Source organism: Scardinius erythrophthalmus (genome assembly GCF_964197995.2).
Source record: "Scardinius erythrophthalmus genome assembly, chromosome: 25".
Taxonomy (NCBI): Eukaryota; Metazoa; Chordata; class Actinopteri; order Cypriniformes; family Leuciscidae; genus Scardinius; species Scardinius erythrophthalmus.
In genome coordinates, this window is record NC_138245.1 from 1364248 (window position 1) to 1382643 (window position 18396).

Below are 18396 nucleotides of genomic sequence, written 5' to 3' on the forward strand. Positions count from 1 at the left end.
TGTTTAGTTTCTGTCTATAAATCTATCAAAACAGTTGTTCCCTTGTCTAATAAAAGATATAATAAAAAAATAAAAATAAAATAAAACATGATATATTAAAGCATCTTTGGTGTTTCCATTGTTTCTGCTAGATAAACCGGAAATCGAGGGTGACGCAGGTATGATGTCACTGATAGGCGACACGATGTCCGTGTCCTGGTTAAAACTGCTTATTTCTCGGGATTCAAACATTCTTGGATACATCTGGGATAATTTAAGTACACAAATCAACTAAATATTTAACACTGTTCTCGTGGTTTTTGGATATTTTAATCCAAAAATCTTACATATTGTGCCTTTAAGTGATCAGTGCACTCATATTACTATGACTGTGAGAGGAGCAAAGCACAATATGGTGGAATAAGCCCCGCCTTCTAAATAAGAGAGCCAGTCCATGTTTTTATAACGCCAACACGTGAGCGTGCAATGGTTAAAGACGTCCGTCTAGCGCATGTTTACATAGAAAAAACTATGGAAAAGTAGCGCAGTGGAATGAAAAAAATGCATTCTCAAGACTGCACATGTACATTGGATTTTAAATGCTATTTGACCATAAGAAACAATATTTCTAGGACAGTTCATGTCTGATTTTAATGCTGCTTTGAAATGTTATTTAAAATGTTGCTAACACTTTACAATAGGGTTCATTAGATAATGTATTAACTAAAATTAACTAATAATGAGCAATACATTTGTTACAGTGTTTATTAATCTTTTTTAATGTTAGTTAATAAAAATACAGCTGTTAATTGTTTGTTCATGTTAGTTCACAGTGCATAAACTAATGTTAACAAATATAACCTTTGATTTCAATAACGTATTAGTAAATGTTGAAATTAATATGAACTAAGATTAATAAATGCTGAAGACGGATTGTTCATTCTTAGTTCATGTTAACTAAGGTAGTTAACTAATGTTAACCAATGAACCTTATTGTAAAGTGTTACTGAAACAATATTTATGGGACAGTTCATGTCAGAAATATGTTATTTAACATGTTTTTGAAATTTCTGTATTTCCCCATTCAAGTAGAGAGGAGCTGCAAATATGAACAGATTTTCCTTGAAAGACACTTAGGTTACATGTGTGTTTGACTCCAAACTTGCTGTAAACGCACTCATCACACATCGAACATAATGCTGCTATTTTGTTCAGATTCGGGAAGCTCGTATACAGTTGGCTTGTTGGTCGGTGCACATCCAAACACAGTGATAACACAATCTGAAACTGCGGTCACATGCAGAGAGAGAGAGGCGGGCGAGAGACATCTGGCACCACTGTCTGTCAGGCTGAAACACTCAAGAAGCTTCTCACTCAGACACACACTCCTCCACAATCACACTGGCTCCTTTCAGCTCGTTCTCAGAGGAGATTGAGTTTCTGCTAAAGCTGATGAATGAGTGGCACTGTTGCTTTCAGTGAACCAGACATGGATGAGTTGACTGACAGAGCGGGCGAGAGTAGACCGAAGCTCATCTGTCCAAACCCCATGAACTCGGAAGCTTCTTTAAAGAGAACCTACTATGCTTTTTTACTTTCTTTTGTGTGTAATGTTGCTTTTTGAGCATAAAAACGCTACAGTTATTCTCAGCAATATTAAAAACACCACATAGATATATAAACAACAATACAAGCTGAATTTTCACCATAGGGAGTCTTTAAAGATTAATGTCAGAAATTATTGTAGGTTAACTAAAGGGTTTATCTTAAAAAATAGAAAGATTAGATTGAAAAAATAGATTGACTAATTGTAAAAAATAGTTGATAGATTAATTGACTATTTGTAAAAATAGTCGATAGATTAATTGACTAATTGTAAAAATAGTTGATAGATTAACTGAATTATTGTAAAAATAGTCGACAGATTAACGGACTAATCATAAAAATAGTCGATAGATTAACTGACTAATTGTAAAAATAGTCGATAGATTAACTGTCTAATTGTAAAAAAATTGTTTATAGATTAATTGGCTAATTGTAAAAATAGTTGATAGATTAACTGACTAATTGTAAAAATAGTCGACAGATTAACTGACTACTTGTAAAAATAGTCAACAGATTAACTGACTACTAGTAAAAATAGTCGACAGATTAACTGACTACTTGTAAAAATAGTCGATAGATTAACTGACTACTTGTAAAAATAGTCGACAGATTAACTGACTAATTGTAAAAATAGGCGATAGATTAACTGACTAATTGTAAAAATAGTCGACAGATTAACTGACTACTTGTAAAAATAGTCGACAGATTAACTGACTAATTGTAAAAATAGTCGATAGATTGACTTCTTGTAAAAATAGTCGATAGATTAACTGACTACTTGTAAAAATAGTCGACAGATTAACTGACTACTTGTAAAAATAGTCGATAGATTAACTGACTACTTGTGAAAATAGGCGATTGATTAACTGACTAATTGTAAAAATAGTCGATAGATTAACAGACTAATTGTAAAAATAGTCGATAGATTGACTACTTGTAAAAAGAGTCAATAGATTAACTGACTACTTGTAAAAATAGTCGATAGATTAACTGACTACTTGTAAAAATAGTCGACAGATTAACTGAATACTTGTAAAAATAGTCAACAGATTAACTGACTACTAGTAAAAATAGTCGACAGATTAACTGACTACTTGTAAAAATAGTCGACAGATTAACTGACTAATTGTAAAAATAGGCGATAGATTAACTGACTAATTGTAAAAATAGTCGACAGATTAACTGACTACTTGTAAAAATAGTCGACAGATTAACTGACTAATTGTAAAAATAGTCGATAGATTGACTACTTGTAAAAATAGTTGATAGATTAACTGACTAATTGTAAAAATAGTCGACAGATTAACTGAATACTTGTAAAAATAGTCGACAGATTAACTGACTACTAGTAAAAATAGTCGACAGATTAACTGACTAATTGTAAAAATAGGCGAAAGATTAACTGACTAATTGTAAAAATAGTCGATAGATTAACTGACTACTTGTAAAAATAGTCGACAGATTAACTGGCTAATTGTAAAAATATTTGACAGATTAACTGACTAATTGTAAAAATAGTTGATAGATTAAATGACTAATTGTAAAAATAGGCGATAGATTAACTGACTAATTGTAAAAAGTCGATAGATTAAACGATCGTAAAATATAATCGGTATTTACAGCCCTATTACTGTTTTTGAGGCAAGAACACTTGACTTACATTATAAGTGAACCTCAGAGAGAAAATACTTGTTTTGTGCAAAAGTAGATAATATGACCACTCTGAAGAACAAATGCTAACAGAGATCAAGGACATTCTGTATTTGCTCAGAAATTGTTGAGGTTAACAGTCAAACAAATGGCATTGCAGTAATTCTTTATGTGGAGTCTTTACAAAAATAAACCAAACAAACTACTTACTATGTGAAAACCTTTGAAATCCTAACAGAATCTACAGTATAAAGCTTTTACACAGACATAAACTACAAAAACAAATAATTTTCTGTCAGAGTAAACATATTTATCTTCTTTGAACAAACATCACACTGTATTTGAAACAGATCATGAGCATAAACTTGCTTTCTTGCCTAGCAACAGAACAGCAGGAGGAGCAACTAAACAAGATTTAATTGTGTTTTCCAAGAGTTGACCTCCTTATTGGAGCCTTTGACTTATGAAGCCCGTTAAATCACTGTGTGCGTGTGTGCGTGTGTGTGAGAGAGAGAGAGAGAAAGACAGAGTGAGTGAGTGAGTGAGTGAGTGAGTGTGTGTGTGTCTGTGTGTCTGTCTGTGTGTGTGAGAGAGGGCGAGCAGCACATCTGGTTTACATACAGCTCTCTCTCTCTCTCTCTCTCTCTCTCTCTCTCTCTCTCTCTCTCTCTCTCTCTCTCTCTCTCTCTCTCTCTCTCTCTCTCTCTCTCTCTCTCTCTCTCTCTCTCTCTCTCTCTCTCTCTCTCTCTCTCTCTCTCTCTCTCTCTCTCTCTCTCTCTCTCTCTCTCTCTCTCTCTCTCTCTCTCTCTCTCTCTCTCTCTCTCTCTCTCTCTCTCTCTCTCTCTCTCTCTCTCTCTCTCTCTCTCTCTCTCTCTCTCTCTCTCTCTCTCTCTCTCTCTCTCTCTCTCTCTCTCAACTTCCCCTGTAATTGTTTGAAGAGATGGTGGAGGTTTTTTCCTCAACTTCCCCTGTAATTGTTTGAAGAGATGGTGGAGGTTTTTTCCTCCATGATAAAAACCTCAGATAATTTAACTCACGTCTGCCAGTAGTTCGAGTTCAGCGCTGGGTAAAAATAGCCTTTAACTTCAATGAAACTATACAGAGAACTGAAGATGCGAGTCTTGAGGGACTTTTACTACTAGAGAAGGTTTTCCTGCTTGAAATGTTGATTATTTTCCTCTCTTCCCAGTCTGTCAGTAACGCTCTGTTTAGTTCCTGTCTCTATGAAGCCCCTCCTTCTGAAAAGCACACTGTGCTCTGATTGGTCGGCTGGAGCAGTGTGTTGTGATTGGTTGAGCACTTTGAGTGTGTTTGGGAAATGTCCCGCCCCTTACTATACCTACCAGTTTAACACACTACTAACTGACTCAACCAGGCCACGCCCCTTTATTCTGCGTATGAATTATTATAATGAGGAATATTGTGACGTGTTCGTTCCCAGAAGAAACTCAAGATACAATGGAGGCGTTTCAGGAGTTCAGAAACACTGACACTGATATAGAGAAGAACTGGAGCTTTTCATGATCAAACAGCAACGTTACACACTAAACACAGATGAACATGGGAAACAGCTCCTCTTTAAATAATAGTGAAGCTTGTTAACATAACATAGCAAACACCACTATTAATGTTTTGTAATGTCATAAAGTATAATATATAGGATAAAGTATTATAATAATAAAGGATAATAAAAAGTTATCAAAAAGGATTAGTCTGATTTTAGGAATTTGTTTGTGTGTGTGTGTGTGTGTATGTGACTGTGTGTGTATGTGTGTGTGTGTGTGTGTGTGTGTGTGTGTGTGTGTGTGTGTGTGTGTGTGTGTGTGTGTGTGTGTGTGTGTGTGTGTGTGTGTGTGTGTGTAAAGTGAAGGTGTGATGTTTGAGTGTCCTGAATCATGTGATTTGTGTTTCACAGCATCTTCTGGAGGTGTAAAGTTCTCACATGTGCTGGAGTGTGTTTGAGTGTGTGTGTGAGTGAGTGAGTGAGTGAGTGAGTGAGTGAGTGAGTGAGTGAGTGAGTGAGTGAGTGAGTGAGTGAGTGAGTGAGTGAGTGAGTGAGTGAGTGAGTGAGTGAGTGAGTGAGTGAGTGAGTGAGTGAGTGAGTGAGTGAGTGAGTGAGTGAGTGAGTGTAAAGTCCTCACATGTGCTGGAGTGTTTTATTTCAAAGGGACATTGTTTCAGTCTGTCTTCATTACGGATGAAACACAAAGTCTCTAAATTTACAAGTGTTTGTCTGTGGACAGCTGGAGTGTTTGTTTCCATGGTTTCACACTCAAACACACACACACTCACATACAGCGGAGAGCAACATCACTAACATCTCTGACACACGACTGGCTCTTATTTCAGCTCAGCTACTGTTACTAGAGCTTATATAAGACACACCATTAAATCAACACATTCAACACTTCCTGTTGTCCATTCTATCCATCCATCCATCCATCCATCTACACCAAATTGCCAAAAGTATTGGGACACCCCTCCAAATCATTGCATTCAGGTGTTCCAATCCCCTTCATGGCCACAGTTGTATAAAATCAAGCACCTAGGCATGCAGATGCTTCTACAAACATCTGTGAAAGAACGGGTCGCTCTCAGGAGCTCAGTGAATTCAAGTGTGGGACCGTGATCGGTTGCCACCTGTGCAATAAGTCCATTCATGAAATTTCCTCAATAATAAATATTCCACAGCCAACTATTAGTGGTATTATAACAAAGTGGAAGCAATGGGGAACAACAGCAACTCAGCCCCGAAGTGGAAGGTCATGTAAAATCACAGAGTGGGTCAGCGCATACTGAGGCACACAGTGTGCAGAAGTCGCCAACTTTCTGCAGAGTCAATAGCTACAGACCTCCAAACTTTGTGTGGCCTTCAGATAGCTCGAGAACAGTGCGTAGAGCTTCATGGAACGGGTTTCCATGGCCGAGCAGCTGCATATCCAAGCCTTACATCACAAAGTGCAATGCAAAGCGAGGGATGCAGTGGTGTAAAGCGTGGGATGCAGTGGTGTAAAGCGTGGGGTGCAGTGGTGTAAAGCGTGGGGTGCAGTGGTGTAAAGCGTGGGGTGCAGTGGTGTAAAGCGTGGTGTAAAGAGAGGGATGCAGTGGTGTAAAGCGTGGGGTGCAGTGGTGTAAAGCGTGGTGTAAAGAGAGGGATGCAGTGGTGTAAAGCGTGGGGTGCAGTGGTGTAAAGCTTGGGGTGCAGTGGTGTAAAGCTTGGGGTGCAGTGGTGTAAAGCGTGGTGTAAAGAGAGGGATGCAGTGGTGTAAAGCGTGGGGTGCAGTGGTGTAAAGCTTGGGGTGCAGTGGTGTAAAGCGTGGGGTGCAGTGGTGTAAAGCTTGGGGTGCAGTGGTGTAAAGCGTGGGATGCAGTGGTGTAAAGCGTGGGATGCAGTGGTGTAAAGCGTGGGGTGCAGTGGTGTAAAGCGTGGGATGCAGTGGTGTAAAGCGTGGGGTGCAGTGGTGTAAAGCGTGGGGTGCAGTGGTGTAAAGCGTGGGGTGCAGTGGTGTAAAGCGTGGGGTGCAGTGGTGTAAAGCGTGGGGTGCAGTGGTGTAAAGCGTGGGGTGCAGTGGTGTAAAGCGTGGGGTGCAGTGGTGTAAAGCGTGGGGTGCAGTGGTGTAAAGCGTGGGATGCAGTGGTGTAAAGCGTGGGATGCAGTGGTGTAAAGCGTGGTGTAAAGAGAGGGATGCAGTGGTGTAAAGCGTGGTGTAAAGAGAGGGATGCAGTGGTGTAAAGCTTGGGGTGCAGTGGTGTAAAGCGTGGGGTGCAGTGGTGTAAAGCGTGGGGTGCAGTGGTGTAAAGCGTGGGGTGCAGTGGTGTAAAGCGTGGTGTAAAGAGAGGGATGCAGTGGTGTAAAGCGTGGGGTGCAGTGGTGTAAAGCGTGGTGTAAAGAGAGGGATGCAGTGGTGTAAAGCGTGGGGTGCAGTGGTGTAAAGCTTGGGGTGCAGTGGTGTAAAGCTTGGGGTGCAGTGGTGTAAAGCGTGGTGTAAAGAGAGGGATGCAGTGGTGTAAAGCGTGGGGTGCAGTGGTGTATAGCGTGGGATGCAGTGGTGTAAAGCGTGGGGTGCAGTGGTGTAAAGCGTGGGGTGCAGTGGTGTAAAGCGTGGGGTGCAGTGGTGTAAAGCTTGGGGTGCAGTGGTGTAAAGCGTGGGGTGCAGTGGTGTAAAGCGTGGGGTGCAGTGGTGTAAAGCGTGGGGTGCAGTGGTGTAAAGCGTGGGATGCAAAGCGTGGGATGCAGTGGTGTAAAGCGTGGGATGCAGTGGTGTAAAGCGTGGTGTAAAGAGAGGGATGCAGTGGTGTAAAGCGTGGTGTAAAGAGAGGGATGCAGTGGTGTAAAGCTTGGGGTGCAGTGGTGTAAAGTGTGGGGTGCAGTGGTGTAAAGCGTGGTGTAAAGAGAGGGATGCAGTGGTGTAAAGCTTGGGGTGCAGTGGTGTAAAGCGTGGGATGCAGTGGTGTAAAGCGTGGGGTGCAGTGGTGTAAAGCGTGGGGTGCAGTGGTGTAAAGCGTGGGGTGCAGTGGTGTAAAGCTTGGGGTGCAGTGGTGTAAAGCTTGGGGTGCAGTGGTGTAAAGCGTGGTGTAAAGAGAGGGATGCAGTGGTGTAAAGCTTGGGGTGCAGTGGTGTAAAGTGTGGGGTGTAGTGGTGTAAAGCGTGGGGTGCAGTGGTGTAAAGCTTGGGGTGCAGTGGTGTAAAGCGTGGGGTGCAGTGGTGTAAAGCGTGGGGTGCAGTGGTGTAAAGCGTGGGGTGCAGTGGTGTAAAGCGTGGGATGCAGTGGTGTAAAGCGTGGTGTAAAGAGAGGGATGCAGTGGTGTAAAGCGTGGTGTAAAGAGAGGGATGCAGTGGTGTAAAGCGTGATGTAAAGAGAGGGATGCAGCGGTGTAAAGCGTGGTGTAAAGAGAGGGATGCAGCGGGGATGCAGCGGTGTAAAGCGTGGTGTAAAGAGAGGGATGCAGCGGTGTAAAGCGTGGTGTAAAGAGAGGGATGCAGCGGTGTAAAGAGAGGGATGCAGCGGTGTAAAGAGAGGGATGCAGTGGTGTAAAGCGTGGGATGCAAAAAAGAGAAGCGTGGTGTAAAGAGAGGGATGCAGTGGTGTAAAGCATGGTGTAAAGAAAGGGATGCAGTGGTGTAAAGAGAGGGATGCAATGGAGTAAAGCGTGGTGTAAAGAGAGGGATGCAGTGGTGTAAAGAGAGGGATGCAGTGGTGTAAAGCGTGGGATGCAGTGGAGTAAAGCGTGTGATGCAGTGGAGTAAAGCGTGGTGTAAAGAGAGGGATGCAGTGGTGTATAGCGAGGGATGCAGTGGTGTAAAGCGTGGGATGCAGTGGTGTAAAGCGGGGGATGCAGTGGAGTAAAGCGTGTGATGCAGTGGAGTAAAGTGGGGGATGCAGTGGAGTAAAGCGTGGTGTAAAGAGAGGGATGCAGTGGTGTAAAGAGAGGGATGCAGTGGTGTAAAGCGAGGGATGCAGTGGTGTAAAGCTTGGGGTGCAGTGGAGTAAAGCGTGTGATGCAGTGGAGTAAAGCGTGGTGTAAAGAGAGGGATGCAGTGGTGTATAGCGAGGGATGCAGTGGTGTAAAGCGTGGGATGCAGTGGTGTAAAGCGGGGGATGCAGTGGAGTAAAGCGTGTGATGCAGTGGAGTAAAGTGGGGGATGCAGTGGAGTAAAGCGTGGTGTAAAGAGAGGGATGCAGTGGTGTAAAGAGAGGGATGCAGTGGTGTAAAGCGAGGGATGCAGTGGTGTAAAGCTTGGGGTGCAGTGGTGTAAAGCGTGGGGTGCAGTGGTGTAAAGCGTGGGGTGCAGTGGTGTAAAGCGTGGGGTGCAGTGGTGTAAAGCGTGGTGTAAAGAGAGGGATGCAGTGGTGTAAAGAGTGGTGTAAAGAGAGGGATGCAGTGGTGTAAAGCGTGGTGTAAAGAGAGGGATGCAGTGGTGTAAAGCTTGGGGTGCAGTGATGTAAAGCGTGGGGTGCAGTGGTGTAAAGAGAGGGATGCAGTCGTGTAAAGAGAGGGATGCAGTGGTGTAAAGAGAGGGATGCAGTGGTGTAAAGCGTGGGGTGCAGTGGTGTAAAGCGTGGGGTGCAGTGGTGTAAAGCGTGGGGTACAGTGCGTGGTGTAAAGAGAGGGATGCAGTGGTGTAAAGCGTGGGGTGCAGTGGTGTAAAGCTTGGGGTGCAGTGGTGTAAAGCGTGGGATGCAGTGGTGTAAAGCGTGGTGTAAAGAGAGGGATGCAGTGGTGTAAAGCGTGGTGTAAAGAGAGGGATGCAGTGGTGTAAAGCGTGGTGTAAAGAGAGGGATGCAGCGGTGTAAAGCGTGGTGTAAAGAGAGGGATGCAGCGGTGTAAAGAGAGGGATGCAGTGGTGTAAAGCGTGGGATGCAAAAAAGAGAAGCGTGGTGTAAAGAGAGGGATGCAGTGGTGTAAAGCGTGGTGTAAAGAGAGGGATGCAGTGGAGTAAAGCGTGGTGTACAGAGAGGGATGCAGCGGTGTAAAGAGAGGGATGCAGCGGTGTAAATAGAGGGATGCAGCGGTGTAAAGAGAGGGATGCAGTGGTGTAAAGCGTGGGATGCAAAAAAGAGAAGCGTGGTGTAAAGAGAGGGATGCAGTGGTGTAAAGCATGGTGTAAAGAGAGGGATGCAGTGGAGTAAAGCGTGGTGTAAAGAGAGGGATGCAGTGGTGTAAAGCGAGGGATGCAGTGGTGTAAAGCGTGGGGTGCAGTGGTGTAAAGCGTGTGATGCAGTGGTGTAAAGCGAGGGATGCAGTGGTGTAAAGAGAGGGATGCAGTGGTGTAAAGCGTGGTGTAAAGAGAGGGATGCAGTGGTGTAAAGCGTGTGATGCAGTGGTGTAAAGCGAGGGATGCAGTGGTGTAAAGAGAGGGATGCAGTGGTGTAAAGCGTGGTGTAAAGAGAGGGATGCAGTGGTGTAAAGAGAGAGATGCAGTGGTGTAAAGAGAGGGATGCAGTGGTGTAAAGCGTGGGATGCAGTGGTGTAAAGCGTGGTGTAAAGCGAGGGATGCAGTGGTGTAAAGCGTGGGATGCAGTGGTGTAAAGCGTGGTGTAAAGAGAGGGATGCAGTGGTGTAAAGAGAGGGATGCAGTGGTGTAAAGCGTGGGATGCAGTGGTGTAAAGCGTGGTGTAAAGCGAGGGATGCAGTGGTGTAAAGCGTGGGATGCAGTGGTGTAAAGCGTGGTGTAAAGCGAGGGATGCAGTGGTGTAAAGCGTGGGATGCAGTGGTGTAAAGCGTGGTGTAAAGCGTGGGATGCAGTGGTGTAAAGCGTGGTGTAAAGCGAGGGATGCAGTGGTGTAAAGAGAGGGATGCAGTGGTGTAAAGCACTCTAGAGCAGTGGAGACATGTTCTCTGGAGTGACGAATCACAAATCTAAAAAAAAAATTGCCACAAAAAAAAAAATTGCCACAAATCTGGCAATCCGATGGACGAGTCTGGGTTTGGCGGTTTCCACAAGAACTTTTCTTGCCTGACTGCATTGTGCCAAGTCTAAAGTTATGGTGTGAGGTAGTATCTATCTATCTATCTATCTATCTATCTGTCTATCTATCTATCTATCTATCTATGGCAGTGGCTCAGTGGTTCATGTAGGTTGTCTACAAACCGGAAGGTTGGTGGTTCAATAATCCCCGGTTCCACTTGACCAAGTTTCGAGGTGTCCATGAGCAAGACACCTAACCCCAGCTGCTCCCGACGAGCTGGATGGCACCTTGCATGGCTGACACGGCCGTCAGTGAATGAATGGGTGAATGTGAGGCAATATGTAAAGCACTTTGGTGGCCATGGGTCTGTTGAAAGCACTATATAATAATACTAAAGATGTTTTATGCAGGTCTATTCAGAGCTCATGGATTTAGTCAGTGTTTGAATTAAATGGCCTTTACTTCTGTTCACTACATAAAAGCTTTTTATTTGGAAGTTTAAAGAAACGAGTTTAAATATACCAACCTTAGTGTCTTAACACTGAAATGCATATTTTTAGGTAAACTATTTCTGTAAAAGACAGGGATAGGAACCCCTCGACTCTGACCTCACACAGTCTTGCATCAAAGTTAAAGATCTGAGACATTTTATGAGGCTTTTTATGTCTTTACAGCGCAAAGAAAATAGAAGGAGAGCAAGAGCGAGAGAGAGAGAACTTGGGAGAAAGTGAGTGAAGAGGGGGAAGGGAAGAGTTACGGCTTCAGACTCACTGTATTCACGTACCAGTGTGTGTTTGGGAGGAAGGAGTGGCTCCGAAAACACTAAATAAGAGCGAGGGCGAGTGAAAACCCACATCCACACATGCAGAAGAGATTTATGAGACGCGAACCCGTCGACAACAGCGTGACCGCTGGGAAAAAACACTTCAATTCAGCCCTAATTACTCGCATGCGACTGTGACATCAACAAGAAGCTTAATTAAACACACATGGCCTCTCTAACTAACACACACACACACACACACACACACACACACACATCATCAACGGATACTTCAAATATCTGCAGGACAAGCATGCTTGAGATACCATTAGACTCTGACACTCCTTACACAAGCATAGTATTTGATTATAAATTATTGCATTATAATAACAAAACCTGGTTTTCAGTCAGTGCTTGACTCTGGCACTGTGTGACATTTTTAATAAAGTGTAATTTTAATAAAGCATGTAAATGGTCACTTACTACTGGTGAGCATGCGGTGCATTTGTCAAACGCCAAACTTGCAGGAAGGACGTTGTCAAATCTTGCCAGGAATCCTCGAATCTGGAAGGACAACAAATGTTTTTAAGCAACACATAATCAGTAAAGAAAATATTCCTCACTCTCTAGCGCCACCTGGTGTGTGTTAGTAAAAACAGCAAGTAGTAACGATTTAAAATCAAAGGTAACTCTTTATTTTTAAGTGACGTAGTTGCACGTTACTACATGGACTTACTATACTAATAACTGTAAATTTTGCATAATTACAAGTAAATAACCCTAAACCACACCAAACTCCTGTTTCTACTCCACATTAAAGGTCACTACACAGCTAATGATTTTTAAAGACAAAATCCTCTGGCTTTTAGTAATGCTTATTTAGAATAATAATTTTGTATGATTTAGATATTATTTATGTAATTATTATACCGTTAATAGATCACACGTGCAATTTTAGCTTATCAATTATTATTACGCACAGTTTAAATGAATAAATATATAAAGGTAATATAAATACGCTTTAGAATCAACAGATAAAGCAATAAAATGACTACATGTGAGCTTATGTTCAATTCTCTCTATACATTTATCAACTGTGTAAACTAACTTCACAACTTTTACTTGCACTGATACAGCAAGACTTTTTATTTTAGTTGTCCTCTTTCATAGACAGCTATTTTCTTCTTGCTGTGTAAATTTGTTTAAATTCTTAATATTTTGTAATCTCGTAATATTCTGCAGAAGAGAGAAGTGAATCTCAGCCTGTGATTGGCTGTTCGCTGCTGATGTCACACTAAACTCCTAAACTCAATATAAAGCCTGAGTTGACAGAGAGAGCTGATGATCGAAACTAATCCTGCGTCCCGGAGTTGATCATGGACAGGCGAGTTTCCTCTTTAAATACATCATTATAAAAACAAAATCATTCCTTAAATCAAAACGAAATAAACTGTCATGTCCCACACACACTTTCCAATCAGAAACAGTTGTAGCCCAGTATAAGTGTAAAACGTCTTACTGTGACAATATATGGTAATTTCATGAGAATAAGTATATTTATAATGCAATTCTAATCAACCAATCCTTTCTCATCCTATATAATATTGTTTCATTTTAAATATCCTATATAATACTATATATTTGATCTGTGTTTTAAATTAATTTCCATTATATTTATCATATTTATTGAATATATACATATTTATTATAAAAACTTTTATTTAAAAAAAAAAAATTATTTGGATTTTATTTGTTTTACATATTTATTTTACTATGCTATATTTTCATGCATGTGTGTGTGTTTATTTAATGTAATAAATCTAAATCTCATATAATTTATATGTATGTATTACAATTTATTTTCGTTATTAATTATATAGGTTAGTTTTTTACTATATATTTTACTTGTTTACTATACAATTTTTTTGTGTGTGTTACTATACTATATATTTGTATAAACCCTTTCTGCAAGTAAATGTACATGATTATTGGAGGTTTCCATATGAAAGCTCAATGATCTCTCGTGACGTATGATATATCTGGCGGTGGAATAAACGAGTGGTGTGTGTGTGTATTTGGTTACAGTCACACACTCCTCACATAGACTCGAGAGTTACTATCTTAATTGAAAGCAAATTAAAGAAAGAGCTGGAGGAAAAGATAAGAGCGGTCGAGGCATCGGTGGGAAGATTACGGGGAATTTACATTACGCATTACCCATGATTCCATGCGTTCCAGCTCAAGAAACTTTGATGTAAATCCACATTCAAATCCACAAAATAAGTCGGATTCATACTTAGAAATGCCTCCAATGACTTTCTGTTCAAATCTAATTACGTTTTAAATCAAATTGGAGGAAAGAAATATCAGGGAAATGAAGTTTGAGCACGTGATCAACCATATTAAACAAGTCTAAATGCAAAACATAAAAAAGGGCTTTGACTGAAAAGACTTTGTGTGATTGTGGTTAGTGGATGACGTTGTTAGTTTGTCAGGAGAACCGACTCCATACATCCACTAAAATGAAGGGCGTTTGTTTCCACACTTTTATTGTTATTAATGCAATTAAATGCATACATTTTAAAATGCTGTTTATGCATCTGAATCATGTTTGTTGTGGCCACAATATATATGTTCAGTTATTAATCATCTGGGCTGGTAAATGAAAAGTTGCAGGTTTGAAGGAAAAGAAAAAAGGGAAGTTATTTGAGGTTCAAAACACACTACCGTTCAAGCTTTGGGGTCGGAAAGATGCTTTAATGTTTAAGAAAGAGTCTGTTCTGCTCAGCAATGCTGCATTTATATCTTTCCACCACACAATACAAAATAATAAAGGTAATTGCGACTTTTTATCTCAAAATTTTGACTTTATTTCACGCAATTTTGACTTTTTTTCCTCACAATTGCGAGTTTGCGTCGATATAAAGTCGCAATTGTGTTATAAAATCAGAAATGGGAGATATAAAGTAGCAATTATCTTTTAAAATATTTTATTCTGTGGCGGAAACAAGCTTCATATTTATTAGATCAGAAATACAGTAAAAACAGTGAAATATTATTGCAATTTAAAATAACTGTTTTCTATGTGAATATACAGTAAAGTGTAATTTATATCCTGTGATCAAAGCTGAATGTTCAGCATCATTACTCCAGTCTTCAGTGTCACATGATCCTTCACAAATCACTCTAATGAGGATCTGATGCTCAAGAAACATTTATGTTGAAAACAGTTCATATTTTTGTGGAAACATGGAAACAATTTTAAATGCCTTTCCTGTCACATTTGATAAATTCAATGCATCTTTGATTAATTAAAAAACAACTGTACTGACACCAAACTTCTAAACGAGAGTCTGTGGAGCGCGAGTGGAGCTTCCCAACCCCAAACCAGTGAAACAGAAACCAAACGATCAATAATAATGTCCTGTTGCTTGTCAGAGCTTCATCACACACACAGTCCTGAGACACACAGCTGACAAGCTCTGCTCTCAAACACACACATGTGCTCACTAGACGATCACAGGTTAATAGCCAAATCTAAAGCTTCCGCTGCAGTTCCTCTGACGGCCAGCAGGGGTCAGTGTGAGCCAATGAGACGCTTCCCACTTCCCAATGTTCTCCTGCAACATTAATGCAAAAATCCTCATCACACTACATCCCATCCAGACTGATTTCTAAGGTCAGGGATTATAATGACCCAGTCGTGGCTTGTGTCCGGTTCACCAGCGTCTGGTCTTGTGATGATATTGAGTCACAGTCAAGAGAGCTTTCCTGATTAATCGCATTATTCGTTAGGAGTCGCATATAAATTACGGGTTCTTGAGGAGGGAATATTCATGCTAGAGGAGCTCATAAGCCGGAGAGCGGCTCTTTGACGTCTGTAGCTGCGTCATTAGCCCCCTGTGTGTGTGTGTGTGTGTGTGTGTGTGTGTGTGTGTGTGTGTGTGTGTGTGTCTTGCTAAGATTCAGCACACAGGCAGGGGGTCCTGCTGTGCCACTTTATGAATTATAGCGAGGCTGTACAATTGGAAGAAGCAACAATATAAACAACTGCATGTAAAATGCATCATAAATGCAAGTGCACGCAAGCACAGCGAAATATATGTCTGTGCTTTTCCATGATGTCCTATAAAAATAAAATCATACACTGAAAAAAAATGGTGTAGAACTTAATTTAAGAAGCTTAAGAAATAATTGCAATGAAATAGCAGTAACACATTGACTTAAACATGAGATTTTCAATAGTAAGACTGAAATAGCATCTTCTAGTAAAATATATTCCAAATCATCTTTTTGACACGTGCACACCATGAGGAAAACAGGATCATTTGCACCCAAGGCCGTAACCAGGGTTTGAAAATTAGTGAGGTCCGGGGTGAGGTGCAGGGCCGGATTAAGAATTCAGAGGCCCCTGGGCACAATGTCTTGTAGGCCCCCCCCTAAGGCAGGCCAAATGTATAGTTTGTCCATGTACATTTTAGGACATTAAAAGGAACTTTGTTGTACTATGCTGGAGTAAAGTTAATAAATTATCGTTCTTTCCCATAGGATTTTTAAAACTATGTTGGGTAAACCTCTGTCCCTCTAGGGGGGTTCGGGGACATGCTCCCCCGCAAGAAAATTTTGTACATTTTAAAGTTAAATGCATCAGTCTGGTGCACTTTGAGAGCTCAAAATTAAGAGCTTCAACGGGCTTCAACCATAGACTGTAAAAAAAAATGGCTTCAACCCATGAACTGTGCACAAAGAAAAAGCATTGACTTGTACCTGGACATTAAAGAGGGCTCAAACATATTTTTTAGTTATGATATAGAGTCTCAGTCTACATTAAATTATCACTGGTGTTTTAGGACGCCAAACAATTAGTATAATAATATAATAATGATTTATATAATTATTCCTATGACATAAAATAGCCTATAAACGTACTGTATTAAATGAAAATGAATATTTCAAAAGTATATTTTACATTACACTACAGGAAAATTACAATATTTTTGTCCTAATGTCTTCTCCACTAGCAAGAAATAAACTCTTTGATCGCGTGAGCAAAGTGCGCACTTTTCTTTAAATCACGCAGCACAAACATAATGCCTATATAGGATACTTAAAGTCTTGTGCTGTTTTATAAAGCACAAAACCATATCACGGTTTCGATTTTAGTTCGTTGGCAAAATATAACGCTAGAGACCTTTATGTTAGCTATACATTTTACATCTCATTGGGAAAAGGGAGAAGAGCGAGTTCGGCAAAAGGCGAATTCGAACTCGAGTCGAACGCGTCAAAAACTACTTTGTTTTAAGCACCTCACGCACGCTCTCAAGCCCCGTTCACTGTTCTACCTTCTCGCAGCAACATGAATTGCAAACACACATGTGACGTGGTTTAAACGGCTAATTAATCATTCAGAGAGCTTGAAATTTTATTTTTGAATACAAAAAAATTACCGAGGTCCAGACCTCGGTGACCTCATAGCTGGCTACGGCCATGTTTGCACCATGTTTCGGTATCCTCGAGGAACTGGAATAGTGTTTTCCAGCACAAATATCTAATCATTCTTAAATCAAGATACATTTACTGGAGAAGAACAATGACTGAAGTGCATTTATGCTTAAAATAAGATCAAATATTTGCAAAAATGAACTTAATTCTAAAGGAAAACACTGACCTCATTGGCAGATATTTATTATTATTTCAAGCAAAATCTTGCTTGATTTTAATCAGTTTTTCAGTGAACAAGACTCAATATCTTCAGTCGTTTTGCTTCTTCAGTGAATGCATCTTGATTAAAGAATGTTTAGATATTTGCATTGAATTTGTAGACTCATAATCACTTGTTTTTGAGTGAGAACGATTTATTAACAGCATATAATTAGGGGAAAAGAGGAAATTGGAATTGTTATGTGGAATCAGAATCAGTTCTTTATTAATCCAAACCATAACATCAAATCTGCCTGTGTCCGTCATACACAGTTTTTTTTTTTTTTTTACTGAACGGCAAAAATCATGGCTATGACATCACAACCATGAGCTCATTAACATATAACTTCCCATCAGCAATATTCAGCAGCTTGGCTCCTCCCAGTGAATTACACCAACACAGAGTTTAGCCAATCACATCAGAGCTAATTTAAATACTAAAGTCTTAACCCTCTGGGGTCTGGGCTGTTTTTGGGGCCCTTGAGATGTTCTGACATGCCCTGACATTTGTGCTTTTTTCAGTTGCTTATAAACATATTAATGGCAAAGGTGTAAATTCACTCTATAAAGCACAAACAGGGCTACCATAATATGTGAGCCATGTGTATGTACATGTTTTCATTTTTGAGAGAATAATGTTTATGCGTGGTTATTGAAAAAAATAAAAAATAAAAATTCTGAAATAAGGCCACAAAACACATAGTAAATAAGTGTCAATAAGACTTTTGAGAAATGGATGTCCTCGCCTAGTGTTTTTTCTTCAAAATTATGTGAAAATAGTCTTGCTTTATCGTTCACATAAAACCATACATTGATTTAAATTGATGTAAAACAGGTTTTGCTTGGAAAGCCAATATGCGAGGGGGAGGAGTAGTTTACACCTTAGATTACAGTGTCCCACCCACTTTGCATAATGATGAGCCATTCACTCAGGTGTGAAACTGACTGAGCCACAATACAAGAACAACAGATATATTTAGAAGACTTATATTGACCATTTAAGATTTTGCTTACATCTATCTTGTAAATATGTTTTGCTATTTTATTAAAAAGGTTACAATTACAACAATAATTACAATTTCAACAATATTTCAAGTGTACTCTTTCTTTGTAAAAAAAAAAAAAGATTATAGGCCTACATTTTATCTATGTATTCATATTTCAGTCGATTTTTACTCATCTCAGTAGCAATTCAGTTTGCTAAAACATCATCATTCATTCACACACGCGATTTAAATTTAACTTCTGGCAAAGATGAAGTTGACGATAGGCTATTGACTCGCGATC

At 40.3% G+C, this 18396-nt stretch overlaps 1 protein-coding gene across 2 annotated transcripts in view; it reads right to left on the minus strand.

Annotated features, from left to right (window-relative positions):
• Window positions 1-18396, minus strand: part of atg7 (ATG7 autophagy related 7 homolog) — a 104684-nt gene that overhangs the window by 31765 nt on the left and 54523 nt on the right. For both annotated transcript variants that reach the window (XM_081357555.1, XM_081357554.1), the window contains exon 18: window positions 11893-11973. In XM_081357555.1, coding sequence (XP_081213681.1) covers window positions 11893-11973 — 81 coding nt within the window. The remainder of the gene's footprint in view (window positions 1-11892; window positions 11974-18396) is intronic.